Source organism: Silurus aristotelis, assembly GCF_946808225.1.
Source record: "Silurus aristotelis genome assembly, chromosome: 25".
Classification (NCBI taxonomy): Eukaryota; Metazoa; Chordata; class Actinopteri; order Siluriformes; family Siluridae; genus Silurus; species Silurus aristotelis.
Genome location: NC_139598.1, coordinates 6,887,519 through 6,912,453, shown reverse-complemented (window position 1 = coordinate 6,912,453; position 24,935 = coordinate 6,887,519). Strand labels below are relative to the sequence as shown.

Here is a 24,935-nt window from a genome sequence, read left to right as displayed (position 1 = left end):
TGTTGATATGGAATGATAGCCGTGTTGGTTAAATATTCCTTTCACCCAGCATGTATCGAACCTTTCCTGCTCCAAAACAACCTTAAACTATTCAGCTTCTATCTCCATAGTTTTTGAGGGTGTGAGGCAGTCTACTAACATCTTCAAACATGGTTACATTTGGGCTCAACTGTCCACAGAACCTCCATCCAGTCACCCCCTGTTGAAGTCTTGTCGATTTGCCTGTTTGCATATGAACAAAAGGACCGTGCATGTGTCTCGAAAACGATTAAAAAAGTGAGTGTTTCCAAACTTCCAGACAAGAACTGCGTGTATATAATTTAATATAATTTGTATAACATGGTTATGAAGGCTCAAAAGACTGAATACACAAACAGGAAATATTCTATTTTTAGTTACACTTAGCGGAAAGGCGATTCTGCAAGACAATCACGCTTTCGTTCAGACGCCTTGCAAATTAATTTAACATGAACATGGAGCATGTTCAGGTTTAATTAGAGCCATCGCTGGTATATATAATGTTTACTTTGTTCATGTACCTATATTGTAGTAGCTGCCCTCTTCTGAAATAACGCCCTTTGCGCGGACGTGGCGCCGTGGCTTAGTTGGTTAAAGCGCCTGTCTAGTAAACAGGAGATCCTGGGTTCGAATCCCAGCGGTGCCTTTTCATTTTCGCTGTTAAAAAAACACAATCCTGTCAATAGCCAAAACCATAAAATGTCTTTACTCTGCTACTACTCAATTGTCTAGAAATTTTGAGACATGTATCTCTGTACAGATCCAAACAAGTCCGGTAACTCCAAATGCATTTACATGTTGACATGTTATAGCATGTCTCAGAACAGAATAATTATAGTTTCCATCTTTCCTAACAGTGCTAACAAAATTAATACAAATTATGCACCTTAATGTGCAGTTCACAGATTCCCCCTATGACTGCACTATTGTAAACAGTGTATCATAGTTTTTAAATACAATTTTACCCTATGTCTCATTGTGATCTTTTAATTTAGTCTAGCCTTGATATTCAGCAGCACCTTTGTTGCTTGTACTTTTACTTCACTTGTCACTGTCTGTCTGTCTGTATGCCTGCTTATCCATCCATCCACTCATCGACCTACAAGATCTACCATAAAATGCATAAAGGTCAGGTGAGGAGGCTGTGTCCAGTTCCCAAATTTTGTTTAATGTGGTTGAGGTCAGGGCTCTGGGCAGGCCACTTGAGTTCTTCCACTCCATCCTTATAAAAATTAATTATTCATGGATCTCACATTGTGGGCAGGGCCATCATCAAGCTAGAGCATTTTTAAGCTTCTTAGATACTCTTAAATATATATGAGTTAAATATTTATCTATCTACAGACATGCATATCTCCAGGCCCCCGCAGCTCCAATACATCTGGCCTGCAATGTAATATTATATTTCTCTCATTTATGGAAAAGTTTGACTTTGTGGGTGCTGCGCATCCCTGTAACGGTGCCCCATCTCCACCTACAAGCTGCTTGAATGCTCTGCAAGTTTTGGAAGTCCATATCTGTGTGATTAACGTTTCTCAGTTATGAACTGATAAATACCATGACTTTAACCTGAGAGTTGCTCCAGCAATAAACATGACCCTGCCTTGCAAGTTAAGTGCAAAAAAAACTAATTCTGAGGCTACTCACTCCATGTCTTGAAACCGATTTGTAGTGCAAAAACTCAGATTCTGCACATTTTTGTACCGAAATTAAACGGAACCGTGTCTTAAAAACAGAGGAAAATACCGAACAGTCAGTTTTGTGTACCGTTACACCCCTAATAGGTAACCTAACCTAGTTGGACATAACCACGCCCGTTTATCGATAGCCCCGCCCACTTGGAACTGGCTCTTGGTGGAAAAATCCAATAACGTCTCTATGTGGGCGTTTCTAAAGGGGCCATGTTCAGATAAATGAGTTGAGTGCTGTCCTTCTTCGACCGCCATAGCTTTTGGAATCTGTTTCTTTTCCATTATCATCGGTTTATTGCAAAAAATAAAAAATAAAACTTTAACGGTAAGTGAAATGCAAACGCAAATATACAATTTATTATAAACGCGTCCGTGTGTGTGAAGAAGGGATTTTCGCGTTTGACAGAAACATTGATACAGAAGGTGAATAATTTGGATTCATGATCGCCTGTGTATTTTTCTGTTGCATTAGTAACGTAAATCTGATGCTCAAGTCTGGAGGTAGTACAGGTTATAAAGGCTAGATTGTAACCACGCGTACACAAGATGGCTGCCGTGGGGATCTTGTTCGCGTTTACAGAAACGAACGAATTCGAGTTTATTTTGTCAGGATTCAGGTCAATATTTTACAGATTTGCGTACATACAAAGTATTTATTACGTTCAATGCAACAACCCCCACACCGGACCAGGAAACAGTGCTGTATTATATTGTTCAGTTCTGTTTATGCAACACAAGATCTCCCAGATGACCAAATCTTACAGGAATCCATTCAGTAAAAAAAACAAAGCAGTATATCTTTTTATATTTGTTTCCAGCTCCAAATGGCCAGACCTCTTAACATGTTTGGCTGATGGTTTTATTTGGGTTAAGTCTATAACATTCCGCCCCGACAGGACCCTGCTCCAGGGCATATACATACATACTTGTCAGGAAAAATCCAAGAAATCTGCCTTCGACTTGTCTCGTAAGTGGGAATCTGCAGGTTAAAACGACGCTGTATTTCACCTCAACACTTCCATGTTTGTCTTTTGGTCCCAACAAGCTAACCGGCTAACTGTGATGCATCCATTTTTAATTTCCTCAGACACCCTCGACTATAGCCGGTGTTTTCAGATATAACAAACTAATATCTCTCGGTTGAACTGAAATAAATGGTTCTATAATATGACTAATGGCTGTAAGCAGCTTTATTGGTTTTTACATCACTCAAGTTTCAAATTTGACTTTATTGCCAAAGGTTTACGTAGGATTTACATGCAATAGAATACACAGATTTTCAAATATGTACATTATGAAATGTGGTAAAAGTAAATAATATTGTACCGCTAAAATAGTAGTGCATATATTGGTCGACACAAGTGAGACGGTCATGGCCACGGATAACATACTTGTGGTTAATGATAACATTGTTGTAAATGATCGTACACACAAATTCCCAAAGCAAAAACGAGTTCACTCCATGAACTTCCAGTTGAGAAGAATACTCTTAGTTAAAACAAAAACCCATGCTCAGTTTGAATACTCAACGTTGACTAAGTATTTCAAGTTGAGGGGACATGAGTTTCCAAAAGGCCCATGCTTGAATACTAATGGCTGGTTGTGCATTCCACACCTATGCTTTCAGTGGTGTCCAATAAATAAATAAGAAACAACTGTTAAGTCTATATTTTAACTTGTACAGTTTGCTAGCTCTGACTTGCGCACTCTGACTATCCAATCAAAGGACCTGCAAATGCAGATGTTATTGTATACATGCCAAATGTCTCCGGTGTCGAAACCTCGATATCGGATTGTTAATGCGAGCATTTAATTTTCATGTATTCGAAGCTACAAGCACCCGCATTGTTGATTCTGAAAGCCCTGGAAACACATGATGGCTGAAATATGATTGGATAGAAACTCTTAAGCATGTACCTACTGGAAACTTTGTGGCAGTGCAACCAACAATAAACGCTATGAAGTTAAAATAATTGACTATTGGGAATAATTGTAATATACATTCATGGAAAAGTATATTTAAATGTAAGTCTGTAGATTTTGATTAGTGTTTAGGTTAGCAGAGAATACCTTGCTGTAATACCTTTTTAACCTCCCCAGTTCTTCTAGATCAGTTTCAGTGCCTATTAAAAGGATACTAGTAATGCATGTACGTCATTGTACTCTTTACTCAAATGCATTCCTGAACACAAACAAGGACATACCTGCTTGTAAAGAAGAGAAGCGGTGGATTTTTGAGTTTGACAAACATTGTTGAAAGGTAGTTATATAGCTTTTAGGGTTGGCTGGATGAGTAGTTTTCTGCATTAGTACTGTAATCTGCAATCTATTACAGGATTGAATCTGAAAGGTTCAAAAAGATGGATTATTCTTGTTAATGTACACAAAATGGCTGCCATACATTTGGATTGCTTTTTAGTACCGTTTTTCATCAACCTGTATGCTTACTGAATAAACAGTAAAGTAACAAAGTTCACCTGGCATGCGGGAACATTTTAAAACTCCGTTTGACCTCATTGCACAAGGAGAAACTGACTTTAATTTCCAGCTCATAAAAGATTGTGATTGTACATCCCCAATTCCAAAAAAGTAAAATGTACATAAAACGCGACTGCATCGTTTTTCAAATTTCATAAACCCACATTTTAGTCACAAAAGTGCATAGAAAACACGTTTACCGTTAGGAAGCATATACATTGTAGGGGGAAATAGGTTTTGAATTTGATTTGCTACAGTGGGTCTCCAAAAGGTTGTACTGTGTAGCGTCCTGCTTCTTTTAACAACAGTTTAAATGTCTGGGAACTGAGGACAACAATTGCTGGAGTTTTGGGATTAAAATGTTGTCCCGTTTGTGTCTGATACAAGATTCTAGTTGCACAACATTCCTGGCTCTTCTTTGTTGTATTTTTCATTTCATGATGCGCCAAATGTTTTGAATTGGTAAAAGAGCTGGACTGCAGGGAGGTCAGTTCAGCACTCTGACTTTTCTACTATGAAGCCATGCTGTTCTGATAGTTGCAATATGTTGTTTAGCATCATCTCGTTGACGTATGCAAGGCCTTCCCTGGAAATGATGTCTGAATAGAAGCATATGTTACTTTCATGCTTGTATATACCCTTCAGTATTGATGGAGCTTTTCCAGATGTAAAAGCTGCTTATCCAATAGGCACAAATGCAAAATTTGATTCATCTGACCACAGAACAGTTTTCTATTTTGCCTCGGTCCATTTTAAATGAGCTTTGATTCAGATAACACTTCAGCATTTCTGTATCATGTTCAGATATTTGTTTCACAATTGGTAGACACAGTGTTCTGTTGTGTATCTTTACTAAAAATGTTTTTTTTTTTTTTTTTTTAAATACCTAATCACATTATTGATATGTTCATGTTCCTGCAGCTGTTTCTTTTCAGTAACACTTACTTTTATAGCTTTTTGTTGCTGTGTCCCAACTGTTTTGAGATATTGCAGCCTGATGTTGCAATTTTCTTTTCCTTAAAATACTACATTTCCTTAGTTTGAACATTTAACGTTTTCTTTGTGCTGTAAATAAAAGATTGGTTTGTACGATTTGCTAATTTTTGCATTCTATTTTTATTTACATTTTACACAATGTTCCACAGTGTGAATTTTAATGCATGAAGAATTGTGCATAATAAGGAATGCAATAAAGTTTTACTAGACTGGATATTTTTATGATCTCAGGACTAGTCATCATCTTGGTATGGGGCTGATGGGCATTTTGTAGACATCTGTGCTATTTAAACTTTTAATAGTTGTTAATTTTGATGTCAGATAATGTCTGGGCATTATACATGAACCTGGGAAAAAAAATACCTTTTTTTTTTTTTTAACGGAAATTAAATCAAACAAATTTGATTGGCATGTACAGGACATTTTTCTGACTCTCTTTCAGACAAAGATTTCTATGAATTACTTAATTTAATTCGCTTATCTTGTCTCTTTTTAAATAGTTAAGCAGCCATTTACATTCAAAGGGATACATTGTTTAAAATAGAAGCTATCCCTCCTGAGTAAGATGTAAACTTTTTGTGAAAAGCCGGGACCTGTGCCAGTATTATTTTTTTTTTTAAATAATTTTAACTGGTCAAGCTATCTAAATGTCCACCTGGTCCTGAATTGTCTGCCCTGTCTCTTGAACCCTATGGTAATGATCAAAATGAATATCTTTTTCATTTGTCATCTTTATTACTAAAATAATCGATAGCTGAGTAACGTTGAATTAGAGTATTCTACCAATTAGTCCATCTTTTAACCAGGTAATCGGATAAGTACTTTTTCTTTATTCAGGAGCAATAATAAATATACAAGAGAAAATAAGACTAGTATCTTGACATGAACAAGTAATTTGTTTCCTTTTTAGAAAAATGAAATTTTTTATTGCTGAAACAATAAAACATAAATTAATTTCAAGTGATTTTTAAAAAGGTAAACGCACCATGAACAGAGAAGTGAAAAAAGGAGCCAATGTGGAAGGCGTAATGTCTTGAACTGCATTCTAGAAATGAGACCCTGTGTGCAACATGTTTACGTGAAGTGCCTGACTGATTCAACAACCACCTACATTGTTTGAAATATGCCACACTCTTTCAAATCGAAACAAACTTGACAGTGGATAAGAGAACTAGTTAAATGACTAATTTTGAAACTTTAGCTGTATGGTGTTTTTTAGTTTTAATGATCCCAAACATTTTTTGTTTTTTTTTGTTTGTTTGGGTTTTTTTTTTTTTTTTGCCTGAATCTTCTCCTCACTTCTCACTGTTTTCTCTTCATTCCTCCATTTTTTTATTTTTATTTTTTTTGCAGCATCTTCTGTTTACCTGTCCAGGGGTGTCCTTTTATAAACGTGGCATACGCACAAAACGAGGCTGAAAACAGGCGTACGCTACTTTCCCTGCAAAGTTTGACCTTTTTTTAAAAAAGAAAAGAAAAAAAAAAAAAAAAAAAACTTTATTGGTGAACGTGCGCTCCTTTAGCCCTGTTTTGCGCGTACGCCATGTTTATAAATTAGACCCCAGAGTGGTCAGGAGTAGGGCTGAAACGATTCTTTGAATAACAAAAAATCTTCGGGCATATTATTTTTGCCTCAGTGCTTTGGTTAATCTATTTAACTACACACAGAGCATTGTGTTTCCCCACAGACCATTATTATTGAAGCACCACCTACTAAACTCTTGTTTAGCGCTCTCTACAGGTAAACACAAGACACTGCAGAATAAAAAATGGCACTGTACAGTGCGTTTAGCTTTGTAATTAGATTTTTCTTTGTTCTATTTGTCTTTATTTCTTTTTATTTATATATTTGTATTTGCATGTTAAGGCAATTTTCCACAGAGATTCCTGCATGCAATTTTAGCAATATACATGTAAATTTTTTAAGTATTCCTCTTTAATAAAGAAAAAAGTACTTCTTATCCGATTATTTGATTAATCTGTAGATCACTCGATTACTAAAAGAAATTGATAGCTGCAGCCCTAGTACAGATTTTAGCGGGTGGTGCATCCGTAATAATGGTCCATGGGGAAACACGGTGTGTAGTTAAATGGACTAAATAAATTAGTATTTGAATTACTTGTTATTTAAGGAATCGTTTTCAGCCCTACACAACTTTTTTTAAAATTTTTTTTTATTTTTATCCTTTTGAAAAAGAAATCCCTACATCTAAAAATGTCCTTTTAAAAAAATGGTTTTTTTTTTAGCTGTAGCAAAAATATGTAATGTAAGATTTAAATTTTGTTTCAAATCCTGTTCTTGGTCTTTACGTTATTTTATTTTTTTGTTGTATTGTACATCCGTAGCTATGCAATGTGTTAACTACTTTGATTTGGGACATTTTATTAATAAAAAAAATGCATTCCAGGTTTTATTTGAAACTTCATTCTTTTCATCTAAACCTTTTAATCCATCTATTTGAACACCTGATTGTTAAAGACGTGTACTTGGTGAACATACCAGTTCAGGTTTACCTTTTGCTGTTAAATGATCACTCTTTTGGAAAGACTTTGTGTTAGATTTTAAAGGTTGATTGGGGATTTGTGGGGTCATGTGCTAATGTTTGACAAAGAGGCGTATCAGGCAGCTGGCATTCTCATCTTTTTATTTATTTTTATTGAGCCTTCTAGGTTTCAGTGAAGGGGAATCTTAATGCTACAACAATAAGAGGCATTAAGAAAGGTTTAAATATGGTTGTAAATACCCAGTTGTTTACATACTTTTGGCCATATAGTGCATGGTGTTACTATAGTGGTCAAGTGTGCATGAAAAAAATGCCTTCACTACACACATTTCTTTCCAGCTATTATTGGAACTCCTCAGTGGACCAGATTTTTGTGTTTTCTAATGTCTGTAGTAAGTGTATTTACTTTTTTGAAAATGCTGCAGCACAACAACAGGTATTTAAAATTTCTTTCAGCATTTGATGAATTGTTTCAATTTGTAGATGGCAAATGAAGCCAGACCATGCCCGTGTGACATTGGGGACAGGATGAAATATGGCAGTCTTGGCGAGGAGGTTCAGATTGAGCATGTTAAAGCTTATCTGGTGAAACCAAAAGCACCAACAGACAAAGCCCTCATAGTAATTCAAGACATTTATGGATGGCAGCTACCCAATACACGATACATGGCTGACATGCTCGCATCAAATGGATACGTGTAATATATTTTTCTTTATGCCAAAATCAATAATCGGATTGTAACCAAGTATATAATACAATGGGCGTTTTTGGAGGGAAAAAAAATGTACAAATAGAATAAGTGCCCAAATAATTTTTCACTAATTTAACTACAAATTGTATTTTATACAACTACAGAATGAGCGATATGAGCTTACTTGGTCTTTTTCCCCCCTTCCATCCTGATAACAGTGCTGTTTGCCCAGACTTTTTTCTTGGAAAGGAGCCATGGAGTGCTTCAAGTGACTGGTCAACATTTCAACAGTGGCTTGAGGATAAAAAACCCACCAACGTCAACAAGTTAATCTCTAATCATAATGTTTAACAATCCGAATGTCTTGCTCTCTATCACTCTATGGCCAAAAAGTATGTGGACACCTGATCAGTTGGCATTTCACATTTGGTTCCCTCTTTGCTGTTATCTCCATGATTGAATTTTAAATCCAGTGTTTAATAATAAATGTATTAATGATGCATTTTTATTTTTATTAGGGAGGTGGATGTGGTTTTGAAATACCTCAAGGAAGAAATCGGAGCCAAAAGCATCGGCGTGGTTGGGTTCTGTTGGGGTGGAGTTGCCACACACTATATATCCCTCCAATATCCTGAAATCAAGGCTGGAGTTTCAGTCTACGGTAAATCAGTCGTAGTATTTATTTGGAATATTAAGTCGCTTTGCATTTTTTGCATTTGTAAACGTTGTACATTCTCCCCCACTTTAAAAAGGTTTGGTGCCCATTTGCTTATTTTGCTTTGCACGGATCTTTGGGTTTTTCTTTAGATGTACATAAGTTACACAAGTGAGATGCACCTCAAAAATAACAATTGGTTAAATGGCACATTGCTGGTACAGTTACAGAAAAAATGCTGAACACTAACATTCAGTGGTTGTTGCCTGTGCGACGTAGTGAAAAGTCTGCTTTCAAAACGAATGGCTTTTTTTCCTTAAAAAAAGCCAGAAAAGCAGGCAAAGAGAAATGGTGGAAAATCACAAAACCACGCTTGAGTACAGGTTTTAGAAGGATGTTACTCAGCTATGTATCTGCTTCTTAACACCTTTACCCAATGAATCTACTTTTTTGCAGGGATTGTCCGAGAGCGAGAAGATCGTTATGAACTACAAAGTCCAACTCTCTTCATCTTTGCTGAAAAAGACACAGTGATACCGCTTGACCAGGTGAGACAAACAACTTCCAATTTTAACCTGGTGATTAAAAAAAACAATTGTTTTTGTAGTTAATTGTTTTTTTTTTTTTTTTTTTTCTTTTGTTTTTTTTAAAACCAAAGGTGACAACCCTTGAGGCAAACCTGAAGGATAAATGCACCGTTGACTTTAAAGTGAAGATTTTTCCCAATCAGACTCACGGATTTGTGCATCGTAAACGAGAAGAGGTCAATCCAGAGGATAAACCGTACATTCTGGAGGCTCGGCAGGACATGATTAACTGGCTAAAGAATTACATCTAAAATTAATCGGTTACAAAGAAATCAAGTTTAAATTAGATGCTTTATCCCCAATCTTGTTGCTCGTTCACACTGTCGAGTTCACAATGCATTTGTGCATGTAATTAATGACTAAATCATCACACTGTCCTTTTTTGCTTTAGTTGTACCTAAATTGTTGTTTATTAACTTACTATACTATAACGCGTTAAATTCCCTTCATAGTAACGGGAAAAACGGTCGAATTGATGTAAATTGCTGCATTCATTTTGGGAATTTGTTGCGGTAAAATTTGAACATGAAGTCCAAAGAACTGTCGCTGCCGGTGAAGCAAAACATCATTAAGCTGAAAAATGAAAACAAGTCCATCAGAGAAATCGCAAAAACTTTAGGTGTGGCGAAGTCGACTATTTGGTCCATTCTTAAAAAGGCAGAGCACACTGGCGACCTCATGAACAACCATAGGTCCGGAAGACCTCGGAAAACAACCGAGGGGGACGACAGAAGAATTCTTTCCCTGGTAAAGAAAAACCCCTTCACAACAGTTGGCCAGATCAAGAGCACCCTCCAGGAGGTAGGCGTCACCGTGTCGGAGTCGACTATCAAGAGAAGACTTCACCAGAGTAAGTACAGTTGGTCTGCCGTAAGCCTTAAAGAGAGGAAGACTAAAGGAAGATGTAAAAATGGCAAAAAGCAAACGAAAAAGGCTGAAAGTACTGAAACACCACCCTGTGGACAGGAGGAACAAGGATCTTCTGTAGCAGAATCTGAGGGAGAGACCCAAAAAGAGAAAGAAGAGAATTGCTGAATCATCCCATGTCGTCTGTGAAGCATGGCTGTCATAGTGATATAGTGTGGGCATGTATGGCTACCAATTAAGCTGAAAAAAAAGTCATCCACGCGACGATTTAAAAGCAGAGGGATCAATTCTAAAGGCTTCTAAACTCTCCGATTCAGCCAAATGCGTCTAAACTTATTGTCCGTTTCTTGACAGCGCAGACGGATTTAATCCGAAAGCACCTTTTTTTTTTTTTTTTTAAAGAAAACAAATGGTCCTTTTATAAGTTCATGACTAAGGCGATGATACTTAAGTTTATTTACCAATAAAGGTACGTCCCTAAAGGATTTTTTTCCTTTTGTACCACAGCAGTTTGCCAAAGATTACAATGAACAAATTTATTAAGAAGCAACATATATTTTTTTTTCTTTCCATATAATTCTGTGGAATGTCAGCAGGTTTGTGCTGTCCTACACCCCCCCCCCCCTTACTCCCAATACAGAATGCTTCAAGTATACAGTTACGTTATTCTTCTAAATAATGCCTTTTTTTTTTTTAGTCAGTTTAATAATAGCCCTCTGACATCCCATTGCCTGTTTAGTTCAATATGAAATGTACTGAACAAAAACCATGTTGCACTCTTATGGCCTAGATGGGTCATTGTCCCTGTTTTTAACTCCCGATACAAACTGTACGTCGTGTCCCTGCTTCAGATGTGAAGGCGGCTTTGCTTTAAAACAGAGTTCTCAGTACAGCTCACGAAGCGACGCTTTACTAATTGACGTCTTTGTAAGATTAGAGTAAGATCTACAACTGAGTATATTCTGGGGATGTTGTGTTGATCATATTTTACTTTTAGGAGTAGTTAAAACGCTTCAACGTAGCGACGATCTTTTATACTATGCATTCTTTCCAGGCATAGACATGCACTGTGGTTAAAAATATGTGGACACCTGACCAACACCGACTTCGGCTGTACTCAAACAATCCCAACAAATTTAGAAGCACATGCTTGTATAGAATTGCGAGGTTTCCTGGTGGTCTAGTGGTTAGGATGCGGTGCTCTCACCGCTGCGGCCCGGGTTCGATCCCGGTCAGGGAACCAACCCCAGCCATTAGGGTTGCACAAGCCTTAGCGCCGGGCCCAAGCCCAAACGTGCCAAATGAAACATCCGCTGTGTCGACCCCTAATGGGAGAAGTCGAAAGAAATCGTTCCCGCTTGTATAGAATTGCAACATGTATTTGATCCACTGTGACATGGTGCAACGTGCGAGTGGAAGTGGTCTGCACAATCGCAGGCCAGGAACGCCTTCACAGAAGGTGGAGCAGAGGTTCTAGTCAGCAGGGGGACTAAATCTAAAATGGGAGGTCTTAAAACCGCTTAGGGTTATGATGGGACGGGCGTCCATAAACTTTTGCCCAGTGTATTTCTCTGTTTACTCGTATTATAACGGTTCGTAGGTGTGCTAGATACGTAACGATCCACTGTGTGACGATCAAGGAACCTAGTAGTACTGAGGCTGAATGGTGTTCTTTGAGAATGTGGTTATCCTGAAACGTCATTGCATTGTTCTTTGTATTTTAAATTTAGGGGTTAGTTAGTGCTGAGTGCTTTCTAAGGTTTTTTTTTTTTTTTTTTTTTTTTTTACAAACTCTCAATCTCAGATGATTGGAAAATTGTCAATTAAAAACTCAAACATGTCAATGAGAAAGCTGTTAAATAAAATAGCAATGCTTTTGTTGACACATGTGGCTCATTTGAGTACTCAATCTTTCTTGTTGATCAAATAAATCCATAGATTTTATTACCAGAGCTGGTTTATTGTGTGTAAGCACGTGATGATCAGTACGCTTTAAAAAGACAACCAGGGCATAACGAATCCCAAAACCGTTTAAAGGGTTTTAGTAAGATGTTACATGCTTGAGCTTGTAGCACAGTGGTATAAGACTGTTAAAAGTAAAAGTAATATGCTGCTCTTGCATATATAAAGTTCACAAAATGTTGAGCCACTATTGTAAAATTAGCCAAAGAGTGAACTAAATTTTGTTTTTCAATGACATGACCAGTTTTTGCAATCTGACAAAAGGAAGTGCTGCCAGTAACCCTATATACAAATTTGTAAATGAGGTCATTTAATGACCCTTACTGTGGAACCAAAGGAAAGAAAAATGATTTTCTTGTTTTTGTGCCATCTTCAGCAGATTCCCAAACTAGGGCCCTATGATGTACTTTGATTTGGCCTGCTATTCCTTATATAGGTGGAAGGAAAACAGGAAAAACATTGAAGCAGCTTCATGACTCATTAGTGGTCACTGAATTACTGTATTGGGTATCTGCTTAACTATTGCAGTCTAGAGTAACAATTCCTTTTTATTGATTTAAAGTTGTATTAAATCTTTTAAATGAGGAACCACAGCTTTAATTTGAATATTATGTTTGGTATAATTCTGCATGGATTTGTCACTTCCTAGGAAAACATTTGGGCACCTCTGATCTAGCGTCGCAAATAAGTCATTACAGAAACATTACACTCCTTTACAATGAACAACAAAAACACTAAGTTAACAACATTTTAATTGTTTCTCATCTACACGGTGAACGAGTGCTGTATGAAATGATAAATAACGCTAAACAATGCTGTTGCATTGAGTGCTTGAGACATGATCAGTCTTCAGATTCGCCAGGGTTTCTGATGTCATCTATCTTCAGGATCATCTTCACCACTTGGGTTGCTAGGGAAATCTGCTGTTTCTTTCCAATGAGGGTCTCAATCACATGTTGCTGCTTCATGTCTGTAAAGAAAAAGGGTTTTGGATTAACAGTTAATCATTCATTGATAGTAATTGTTAATGATGTGATCCTATAAACAATAAAAAAAAAAAACCATTGGTATGGCTAATTAAGCAGATATACAGGAACCATATCTGAATATGAAACTAACTTTTGATTCCTATAGACACCTGACCATTATACTTGTGCTTTTTGTACACCTCATTCAATTCAAGTTTATTTCTATAGCGGTTCTCCCAATGGACTGTCTTTAAACAGCTTTAAAAACTTCTAGATGGTATGAGGAAGAAACCTTGAGAGAAACCAAACTCAAAGGGTGAACCCATCCTCATTTGGGTGACAGTGTGATTATAAAAATCATAAAAAAAAACCCCAATACAAACAGTGAATGAGAAAACATGAGCACCAGAGTGTGATTGAGTAATGTCCTTTCTACAGTCTAATACGGTCATTTCATTTTAGATTCCTGAATAGTGTTCACATACTAATATCCTGGTGGCTCCAAAGATATACATGGATGAGTTCCCCTTTTAAGTTCGATTCCTCAAGGTTTTAACATCTTGGAGTTTTTTCCCTTACCACAGTAGCCACTGGCTTGCTCATAGTAATAAACATCTAGGCACTAAACTTACATTCCAACTTTCTCTCTTTAAAGCTGCTTTGAGAACACTGTCCATTGTTAAAAGTTACAAATCAAATTTAAATGAAAAGTATTCCAGTAGAATTGACAGTTTGTGGGGAGTAAACCTGAGGGTAAAATCGGTGTTGTAATCAATCTCAAAGGTGCAGGTCATTCGAGTTCTTTCACTCCAACCATGTCTTGATTAAGCTTGTTCACAGCTTGTTTAACTGCTAGAAACACCTATATGGATTTGATAGTCAGGTGTTCACAGACTTTTTGGAAGATATTTTTCCTACACAATAGACCGTGGGAATAAATAGGACTAAGTTTAAAAAGACAAATCTTGGTTTTGCCGATTTTTTTTGGTTTTATTTTTACATTGACAGAAAATGAAGACCCATTTAAAAGTATTTAAGATGATTTTTTAAGGCCAAAATTTGATGTTTTATTTTGTAGACTTTTAAGACCCTTTTGAAACCCTGATACTGATTTTTTTGGGGATAGTGTTGGAAAAAAGAATACACTCCTATAATTGTATAATTTTTTAACCCTAACCCTAATTTAACCCTAGCCCTATTTATAGAGGAGCTCCTATGATCGAACACATCTACATACCGTTAGTGGACAGACGCAGACAGTCGATTCCCAGTGCAGAGTTTGCTTCTTTGACTTGCCGGGCTCTGACCCCAGTCATTGTCTGAATGGGGTTTAATCCGCTGTTCTCTGCTAAAGCCATGGGAATGACTTCTAGAGCGTCAGCAAATGCCCGCATGGCGTACTGCTCCAGAGAGGGGCACTGTTGAGGAAAAAATTCCATAATTCAACGAAAACATCTTACCCGTTATCGATATCTGTATCGTTCCTTTATATTTTCTGGGCTGCAGATTCAGAAAAAGTGTACAGTACTGTACCTTATCAGCAGCTTCATTAACAGCAAGAGCACAGGAAATCTCAGATGCACCGCCGCCATAAACAATGCGGTTGTCGCGGACCAGGTTACGGATGACGCACAGGGCATCATGCAGCGCTCTCTTAGCCTCCTCGATAATCTGACCACATCATACCACAAACACGGTGAGATTTTAAATAGATTTTTTTTTATATTTCTTTACTATCAGACTGTTAGAAGGAGTCAAAGTTGATCTTTTAACTTCCAACACTTACCATTTTGTTTCCACCGCGGATGAAGATAGTAACAGCTCTGGAATTCTTGCACTCTTCGATGATGAGCATGTGGTCTTTAGTTGTGCCGAAGCAAACTTCTCGCACAAGGCCGGCGGCGCCCAATTTCTCTGGAGTAAGCTCGCTGAACCTGGGCACAATGCGGCCGCCGGTGGCAATGGCAATCAGCTAAATCAGAAAAAATGAGTGATGAGCACAATACCAACAACAGAACAAAAGCTTCTCTCAATGATTAGATTGTAAATACACCGTTCGATTTCGAATTACCTCAATCTCAGGCCCTCCGACCCAGCGCACAGCAGGGAGCTCGTTCTGCAGCAGCAGGTGATTCGCCTCATCGTCAAAGCCCCACTGGCAAATGGCAAGATTTGCGCCATTATCCTTCACCTGGTGGTAATGACATGAATTCATTTACCAGTTATTAGATCATTTGATCATATACTCGCATGTCATTCTTTATTGATTTTTTTTCCTAACCAAGAAGCCTAAACATGGCAAGTGAAATCAGTCACCCTGTTTATATTATTTGCCACAGTGCTGCTTACACAGCTCGAACACAACGAAACATATGATACATACAGGTGTGTGTGTGTGTGTGTGTGTGTGTGTGTGCGCGCACACGCTCAATCACAAAATTAACCAGCTTTTTTTCAGCTACTATACAAGTGTAGACTACAGACTAACCTGCTTAATCATCTCCAGGAACTTATCCTTCTCATATTTCTGTAGAGCCTTATAGTCTTCCACTGAGGTCACATCCAGCTTGTGCTTGGTTTTAGGCTTGGGTGGCTCAAACGGGCAGGTCAGGATGGCAATTTTTGTGTCCTTTAGAACCTGTAAATGGACTGCATGTTACATGAAAGCCTCATACAAATCTTGTATTCAACATGTTCTTAGTAGCTCTGAAACTGCAGCAACCCTACAAGGTTGAAAAAAAAATCTGCTAGATCCTTAAATGTGTGTTCTAGATTTGCTCAGAGGTCCTATTTTTTCCTCTCAAATGGAGGAATAATTAGTGACTGATGAAGTAGTTCAGCATGAGAAAAACGGCATTCGACATTTTGTCTAAACCTGCACTCTAATGGCTGTCATTAGAAGATTAAGTGGTGGTGTAAATTACATAAAATATATAGTCAAAGGTTTGTGGACACCTGACCATCACAATCCTTACAAGCTTGTTGAAAATCACGTTTCAGATTTTTCTACCTCTTTGCAATTATAACATGCTCCACTGTTACAGGAAGGCTTTCCAGTACATTTTGCAAAATGTGGCTGCTCATTTGGCAGTTCAGCCTTTCATTTATAAATTATTTTAAAGCCAAGAACTCATGTTGGAAAAGCCTGGGGCTCAGACATCATTCCAATTCAGCCCAAGTGTATTAAGTGGATTAAGTGCATCTTCAAGGAGGCATTCAACAGGTTTGGACCCCTTAGTTACAATGAAGGGAAAGAAAAATAATTAAGCTACAAAATTCAGACATCATTTCGAATTGTTTGTCCGGCTTTGTGGTAACAAAAACATCTGGGAAAGACAAATGAGTGTGGTGGTTAGGTGTCCACAAACTTTTGGCTATATATATTTTAGAGCATATTAAGCCAGATTAATGAACCCCCCGGAGATCATTAAAGCTTCTTAGAATAATAATTAAACAGAAATATAGACTTGCCTAATTTAAATTACCTTCTTCCAAATGTAACAGAAATCCTTGCTATAGTTTCACATTTTACTTTCACACAGTTCACAGTTTCTCACACACAAACCCACCTTGGGCATCTGAGGATGGCTAAACTCTTTGTCCACAACAACACCTTTGATAAGCTGAGTGTCCTCCAGTTTACCCCCGACTTTCCCTTCCATCTTGATGAGCTCAAAATCCACATCCTTTCTCTCCATGTCTACCACGGTAAGAATGGCATTCACAGCAATCTCTGCCATCTGTCTGTGGCATCGGTTAATCCTGAGAAACACAACAGAATAAACATCTTGCACGAAGGACATGATTCTGACTATAAACAACAGTCATGTGTTAGTCTATCTTTCCGTGGCAAGTCTACAGCTGAAAAGCACCTCTGAATGCACAAAACATTCAGCTGTTGTAGGTCATCTATCTGAAAACGACCCTTCAGATAGATGACCTACAACAGCTGAAGACTACACCAAGTTCCATTATTGTAGGCCAAGAACAAAAATCTGACTTTGTATTTGTTTGACCCAGCGGAAAAGGAAAAACAGCTCGCTCCCGCAAGATTTCTTTGGGGTGCCATGGGATCCCAATCCCAATTCAACTTTAGAGACTCTTGGGTGTGAAAATTCAAGGAGATCAGCATTTTATGAAACATTCAAACCAGCATTTCTGGATCCCACGTCCATGCCACAACCCAAGACACAGATCACACCTTTTCTCCCTTCAAATGTTTTATGTGCTTCACCTGTATTTGCCCTGCGCTGTTGCCACGCTAGGCCGATTTGATACTCCGTGACTGTGAGCGTATTTCACATTTAAAATTGCTTGCAATTGTGTACAACTCAACTTTTTTTTCTTTGACCCATTTCCCTTAAAAGGCTCCTATTAAAAGGTCTGATTTTAAGGTAAAGTTTGACTGAGGTACAAGAGCAGTTAAAAGTGTAACTTACACTTTAGAGCCGAGTGTAGTCATGGCTGTCTGAATGAGCGGCTCTGTGTCTTTCGTGTCCACGGGGAAGCTGTCGCTGATCTTGTCCAGGTGATCAATGGCAATTCGTGCGGCTTGGTCATAGCCGTCAGAGATGCGGATTGGGTGGATCCCTTTGTCCAAGAGCTGCTCGGCCTGCTCGAGGAGAGCCCCGGCAAGAACTAAAGGAAACAGCATGGATTAAAAAATCTACTTAATGAGAGATGGTGTGCGTCATGCTATGTTGTAGGCTGAATGGAAGGATGAATCATGTAAGGCAGGCTAAACTGTATAGTCAATTCTCAAGTGGCACACTGGCTACTGATTATATGGATGCATACTATAGACAACACATTTAAACCCTCACATTGTGAGTACTTGGGGAGAAAAAAACCAAACAAACAAAAAATAAAACAACAAAGGTTGACATTTGGGTATCGCAGAAGTTACAGCCTAGGAAGTACAGTTGACTCTGGCCCCTGTGGTGGAAAGCCACTTTACTTGTATACATTATCCACCTTACTCTGGCTTTTTCATTGGACTAGATCTTTTTCCAAAGCTGTGCATGTGTTTCTGGCAACCTCTGTAGGTAGTAATGAGAACCGCATTTAACATCTGGAAGTGAGCATTAATAGTATGAGATTGGTTTGTATAAAACAGGTACTGAGTGTGTGTATAACGGCTGAACCGATTTATTGAGTAACTTGTGTAATTCGAATAAAAAAAATGCATCGGGGCAAATTATTAATATCCGCTAAACTCTGGAGCGCTCTGGACAGGTAAACACTATGGAGGCCCTTTTCCGTCACATTAAATTATGACTCCCCCCCCTCACAATTCCAACTTAGCCAATAGAGCGTCACCCCTCTGTGGTGCCAATAAGTTATACACATTGAAAATGAAATGGGCTACAATCAATAGAATCGCATGGTATTAAACTAAGCTTCCGATCCCTGGAGAGAACAATCAGTTCTAGAGAAGATGAAATAGGGAAGATGAAGCAGTGGAAGCCTCGTTCATACGCCGACAGTTTCAAACTTCAGGCTGACAACATGGTCACCGGTGGATGCAACAGAAACGTTAGATGTTTATGAGAAATAAAGTTGGAATTTGGCATGACAGGAAGAAAACAGTGGGGGCAAAGAGAAGTTTCAGGCCAAACCAAAAATGAAAGAAAGTTTTTAAAGTGTGGGGCTTTTTTCAAACTAAATCAAAGAAAACACTGTATAGTGTGTTTACTCTTTTCAAAGTATTACTACTTTCAAAGTCACTTGAAATAGCTCTTTTTATTTGTATTTATGATTTTTTTTATTTAGATATTTGTATTCTGATGTAATATGGCAATTAAATGCTCCAAATAGGTTTAGTTTTCACAGATATCTTTGAATGCAATTTCAGCAATAAAAATTCACATTTTCCTAAAAAAATTACTTGTCAATTTTTTAAGAGACCAGTCTTATCTTCTCTTGTATATTTAGTATTGCTCTTTAATAAAAATAATAAAAAAGTAGTTTTCATCCGATTACTCGATGAAATAATCGGTATAATACTAGATTACTAAAATAATCGATATATGCAGCACTGGACAGTAAATTGTACGGTAATTTGTTACTGTACTTAAGTAGTTTTTTTCCCCATAACTGTACATTTTCTGAAGTATTTTAATTTCAGGAGACTTTCATTTCACTAGATTGAATAGTCAAATCTCTCACTTTTTTTCAACTACATTTTGCGGAATCAGTTGTTCCTTTTTATTTGAGAGTGGATAAACACTAGACACAGCAAGCAACCAATCAGGATAGAGTGTGCACTCTTGATTTAATTGCTGCTTGGTGGTATCTACATAGCACAAACACAGTTCAGCGTCAGGTCAACAGAAAGCAGAACATTGAGAGGAATTACACAGATTTTTCTCAAGTAATTGAAAAGGTTTTAGGCTCATGATAATTTTAAAAGATATAAATTAGTGTTTGACTCAAATAGCATTCTATTACTAAATCAGTGTGCTGAGTGTAACAGTCTTAATATAAACCGAATTAATTTAACAAGAGTCTTGTGACAAAAATGATAACAGGAACATTATAGCATTTAAAGACAAATACTTTTGTACTTTTACTCAATGAAAGGTTAAAGTAAGCACATTTAGAGAAGTAATTTTTTACCTACTGTATCTCTACTTTAACTCGAGTACATGCTCCGTGTACTTCGTCCACCACTGTGCCTGACTAATCAGTGCAACTATTTGGCACAAACAAAACGTTCTCTTAGATCAGGGCTGCTCCAGAACTTAATGAGGAGGTGATGTCATAGAATCTCCATCCACTTACTGATAGGTTTCAATGTCAAATAAGATGCCAAGTAGCTTTATGATTGAGCCCTACACAAGAAACAGATAAGCATCCCTATCCAGAAGACTGTAGAATTAATGTCAGCTAACCCATGTGGAAACCGGTAAAATGATGCTACTACATAAGCTAGTTGTTTGAAAGCCCAGCGGTATACAGTGTCCCTAAACCGCAGCAGATGCAGACAATGATTCAGATACCTCACGATTTGTAGAGTTGAAATAACAGAGCCACGCTGAAAAACACGATGCATGAGCCCTTCTTTGGTGCATATAGTGAATGAATTGCTTGAGGCACGAAAACAAAATGACGTGTGCCTTAAAAAAATTAAATAAAATTTAATACTGTGCTGGCTCTCACCTACAACCCCAGTGGTGCCGTCTCCAATCTCATCATCCTGAGACTTTGAGAGCTCCACCATGAGTTTGGCGATCTGGTGATCCACGTCCATCATGCTGAGAATGGTAGCGCCATCGTTGGTGACCGTCACTTCTCCGTCCTTATCCACCATCATCTTATCGAGTCCTGCAAAATGACAGCTATTTCAGGAGATGCAAATTTCCCCCTCCAAGGTTTTTTTTTCTCTGTACACCCTTAAGTCTAAAATACAGCCTAAGATTTTAAATTCAAACTGAGAAATTCCTCTTTGATTTGAAACTCCAATTCTGATTATGCTATGATAGAATTTTATACAAATAATAATCAAATGATCTTTTCTGCAGTCGCTCTTACATTTTCCCAGCGCTGTCATTTACTGGAGTTGTTCTCTCATCATTTACATTTATGGCATTTGGCAGACGCCTTTATCCAAAACAAATCTACAATTACTTAAGGGTTAAGGGCCTTGTGGACCCGACAGTAGTTCAGCTTGGTGGCGCTGAGATTTGAACTCGCAACCTTCCGATCAGAAGTGCAACATCTTGACGAATCATCAGACACAAAATAAACACGTGACAGCGCTGATATGAAGCAGAAAGACTTTTACTTGGCTGTAAAACAGGGGTCTCCAACCACCAAGCCATGGATCATTTGGTACCAGGGCTCAGAGAAAGAATAATAATACAAAAAAAGTAATATTTATTTCCATTTTATTGACTTTCACATATTTGGAAAGATGACGACCCCCTGTGCCAATTTCCCACACTGTTTTCAGTTGCAGGTTGTATTGATATATTAAGCTCCCACTGCTCCTGTTTTACAGCAAGTTGAATTATACTTTCATTATATATGTAATGGTTAAATTCATAAGGAACTACATGTTTAATATGAATATAATATACATTTTGTATTTGGTTATGTGGAGCCCATGGGCCGTGAGAAAAACGGTTGTGTGTAAAACTGGCCCATGGTGCAAAAAAAGGCTGTAATGTATGTGACAAATGTATGTTACATACATACACTATATTGCCAAACGCATTTGGGTATGCAGTAAGTCTGGTATGTGATTTTTGAGCATCACATTCCACGTTTACACCCAATTTGCTTTTATAATTCCCTCCACTCTTCTGTGAAGATGTTTCACTAGATTTTTTTGTGTACATCAGCCACAAGGGTGTTATGAAAGGCAGGTACTGATGTAGGTGAGGAGACCTGGGGTGCAGTCAGCGTTCACATTCATCCCAAAGGCGTTCAGTAGGGATGAGATCAGAGCTCTATAGCAGGCAAGATCGTCCTCTCCAAAGCATGTAAACCAGATTTTGCTGAAACAGGTCCAGGTTTCCAAATTCTAAATCTAGACATCCTATACAATTGACATATATACATATATATAGCAGGAAAGATCAGGTGACCCAATACTTTTGGCAATATAGTGTATGTGACCCACCCAAGATGTGAAAGAGGCTTTTATTTTCTTGTCACAAACATTACAGCACAGTGAAACTCTCTTCATACATGTTAAAAGGCTGTATTTAGCCATGATACAGTGGAGCAGACAGGGTTAAGGGCCTTGCTCAAGGGCCCAACAGTGACATCTTAACAATGCTGGGGCTTGAACCCCCAACCTTCCGACCAGTGACCCAGAGATCTGGATTATTTATGCTGATTTCTTACCATTTGGACCCAGTGAAGTCCTCAGGGTGTTGGCAACTGCCTTTGCAGCCATGATGTGCGACTGGAAAACAGAATGCAGTTAAAAACCCATGACATAAAAACCATCACATAATCTGACCATTAACTAAACATCATTTTTTTTTATTATTACCAACTAACAAAATATTCACCCTGTAAGATCATAGTTTTTTTTTAGAGGAAGCTAAATAATGATTATAATTAGAGATCTAGGCTAGGATCGTAGGCTGCGTTACACGGGAAATAAAAGGCAGCACATGCACATGGGCAGAGCAGCACGCTGCTAGCACAGCCATGCTAACCACGCAATAATCAATATTCAGACAATCATCATATTCATAATGCATTAAAGTAGTGAACATTTGGGAATAATTATCAAGCATTAACTATGTAATTTTATACTAAATAGCTACATAAACTGCAAAACAAAAAAGAAGTCAGGCTAATCTAGCTAGCCAAACCGGCAAGGCGTTGGTCGAATCCTAAATAGAAACCCACTTAGACAAAGTGCACTACGCAATGACGCAGCCGCCATTATTCCACACTCAAAGAAGTGCACAAGTTTTAGGGCCCTGTTTTTGGTTTTTGTTATTAGACCATTAAGAACGGCGGTACCTTAAGCGCATCAAGGCCGGTCAACCGAAATTTCTTCTCCTGGTCCCTAATAATAATGAAAGGCCGGCCATATTCATCGAAGGCTATCGTTCCCAGAGTAGACATTATGAACGATGAAACGCACACAGCTACCAGGACACTATGTTAATTTTAATATAGAGAAGAGAAGATCCACCACGCGAGGCTGTGTGTGCACCTCGCCGCCGCCTTCTGGAAGAATCTTGGGGCGGCGCGGACGAAACCAAATCCCTTCAGACAAAGAGCCCTACGCGTTGTTATAATTTTACTTGATTTCTGAAGCACACGATAGCGGTGTATTTTTAAAACATTATAAAAGTAGCCCAATTCATAAACTAAAGGCATTCAACTATGCATGATACACACTTTACACTTAATTTCAATTGTACTGTGAACAAAGATGGTATGTTCTACTCTCGCGAGATCTTCTTTACTCTCGGGCCAACTACCGCGCTTGACATCACATCTGGATGGACCGTAAGGTGAACTCTATGGTGCACAGGGCGATCCTGATTATTTATAAAGGGCTGGTTTGAGTGGGCCAGACCACGTGTTTTAGGAGGTTGCATTTTTGTTATATTTCCGTTGGCTAGAGAACCTCGTGTAGTACCGTCAAGTGGAAAATGTCATCTTTTGCCCAGGTGTTGCTCTTATAAGGAATAATATAAAGGTAAGTTCACAAGTACACAGTTTGTCTTTAATGATAACAATGGCGTGTTTGATACACAAATATCCGCGTTTCTGTTTTTGAACTTCTGTTTATAGGAAGTGTTTTATTTAATCCCCAGGAGAACTGAAATGAACTAAAGCGTGTTTCCTAACGTTCACATCATCGTCAACATCAAACAAAACGTCTTTTAATCGACTCGTTTAGGTAAATGTTGAGATATGACTCTTTTTGGTGTAATGTTTAAAAACCGACACATTTGAGTGAGTGTCAAGAGTTCACTGATCTTGGTAAATGTTGAGTCAACTCGTTTTATTCTTCATTGAGATTCGATTTATCTAGCTCATTGTGAAGAGTCGACTCTTTTTGATGACTGGTGAGAGCTGACTCTTTTTGGTGGCTGGTGAGAGCTGAATCTTTTTGATGGCTGGTGAGAGCTGACTCTTTTTGATGACTGGTGAGAGCTGACTCTTTTTGGTGGCTGTTGAGAGCTGACTCTTTTTGATGACTGGTGAGAGCTGACTCTTTTTGGTGAATGTTAAAAGGTGACTTTTTGGTGACTGGTGAGAGCTGACTCTTTTTGTTGACTGGTGAGAGCTGACTCTTTTTGGTGAATGTTAAAAGGTGACTTTGGTGACTGGTGAGAGCTGACTCTTTTTGGTGACTGGTGAGAGCTGACTCTTTTTGATGACTGGTGATAGCTGACTCTTTTTGGTGATTGGTGAGAGCTGACTCTTTTTGATGACTGGTGATAGCTGACTCTTTTTGGTGGCTGGTGAGAGCTGACTCTTTTTGATGACTGGTGAGAGCTGACTCTTTTTGGTGGCTGTTGAGAGCTGACTCTTTTTGATGACTGGTGAGAGCTGACTCTTTTTGATGACTGGTGAGAGCTGACTCTTTTTGGTGAATGTTAAAAGGTGACTTTTTGGTGACTGGTGAGAGCTGACTCTTTTTGTTGACTGGTGAGAGCTGACTTTTTTTGGTGAATGTTAAAAGGTGACTTTGGTGACTGGTGAGAGCTGACTCTTTTTGGTGACTGGTGAGAGCTGACTCTTTTTGATGACTGGTGATAGCTGACTCTTTTTGGTGATTGGTGAGAGCTGACTCTTTTTGATGACTGGTGATAGCTGACTCTTTTTGGTGGCTGGTGAGAGCTGACTCTTTTTGTTGACTGGTAAGAGCTGACTCTTTTTGTTGACTGGTGAGAGCTGTCTCTTTTTGTTGACTGGTGAGAGCTGACTCTTTTTGTTGACTGGTGAGAGCTGACTCTTTTTGGTGAATGTTAAAAGGTGACTTTTTGGTGGCTGGTGAGAGCTGACTCTTTTTGATGACTGGTGATAGCTGAC

General features: G+C 38.2%; 3 protein-coding genes across 6 annotated transcripts in view; 2 read left to right on the top strand and 1 right to left on the bottom strand.

Moving 5' to 3' along the window:
• Window positions 1-1,895: 1,895 nt before the first annotated feature.
• cmbl (carboxymethylenebutenolidase homolog (Pseudomonas)) lies at window positions 1,896-12,432 on the top strand. Of its 2 annotated transcripts, none has more exons than XM_083530319.1 (6): window positions 1,896-2,034; window positions 8,171-8,385; window positions 8,598-8,705; window positions 8,898-9,040; window positions 9,491-9,582; window positions 9,693-12,432. In XM_083530319.1, exons 2-6 carry the CDS (start codon window positions 8,171-8,173, stop codon window positions 9,870-9,872), a joined length of 738 nt encoding a protein of 245 aa, XP_083386445.1. In that variant the 5' UTR covers window positions 1,896-2,034; the 3' UTR covers window positions 9,873-12,432. The 2 variants fall into 2 exon arrangements, with proteins under 2 accessions (XP_083386445.1, XP_083386446.1); XM_083530320.1 differs by lacking the exon at window positions 1,896-2,034 and adding an exon at window positions 6,675-6,686.
• On the bottom strand, window positions 12,428-23,319 carry cct5 (chaperonin containing TCP1, subunit 5 (epsilon)). Its single transcript, XM_083530294.1, has 11 exons — window positions 22,905-23,319; window positions 22,272-22,332; window positions 20,580-20,744; window positions 17,858-18,056; window positions 16,988-17,180; window positions 15,907-16,056; window positions 15,490-15,609; window positions 15,205-15,390; window positions 14,952-15,089; window positions 14,656-14,836; window positions 12,428-13,420 (listed from the first exon to the last, which is right to left on the bottom strand). Exons 1-11 carry the CDS (start codon window positions 23,007-23,009, stop codon window positions 13,293-13,295), a joined length of 1,626 nt encoding a protein of 541 aa, XP_083386420.1. The 5' UTR covers window positions 23,010-23,319; the 3' UTR covers window positions 12,428-13,292.
• Window positions 23,274-24,935, top strand: part of mtrr (5-methyltetrahydrofolate-homocysteine methyltransferase reductase) — a gene marked incomplete at its 5' end in the record, with an annotated part of 36,210 nt that continues 34,548 nt past the window's right edge. The window contains one exon of one of the 3 annotated variants that reach the window (XM_083530262.1): window positions 23,274-23,404. In XM_083530262.1, the coding sequence (XP_083386388.1) occupies window positions 23,274-23,404 (131 nt within the window). Of the gene's footprint in view, window positions 23,593-24,935 lie in introns of all 3 variants that reach the window. The other 2 variants (XM_083530263.1, XM_083530264.1) reach the window with 2 other exon arrangements.

Excerpts from the sequence above, each read along its gene's own strand:
- cmbl (XM_083530319.1), top strand. The coding sequence starts at position 8,171 with ATGGCAAATGAAGCCAGACCATGCCCGTGTGACATTGGGGACAGGATG. Across the intron at positions 8,386-8,597 it reads CTCGCATCAAATGGATACGT|TGCTGTTTGCCCAGACTTTT; the intron begins GTAATATATTTT and ends TCCTGATAACAG. Across the intron at positions 8,706-8,897 it reads AAACCCACCAACGTCAACAA|GGAGGTGGATGTGGTTTTGA; the intron begins GTTAATCTCTAA and ends TATTTTTATTAG.
- cct5 (XM_083530294.1), bottom strand. The coding sequence starts at position 23,009 with ATGTCTACTCTGGGAACGATAGCCTTCGATGAATATGGCCGGCCTTTC. Across the intron at positions 17,181-17,857 it reads ACTACACTCGGCTCTAAAGT|GATTAACCGATGCCACAGAC; the intron begins GTAAGTTACACT and ends TGTGTTTCTCAG. Across the intron at positions 14,837-14,951 it reads TTAATGAAGCTGCTGATAAG|TGCCCCTCTCTGGAGCAGTA; the intron begins GTACAGTACTGT and ends TTTCCTCAACAG.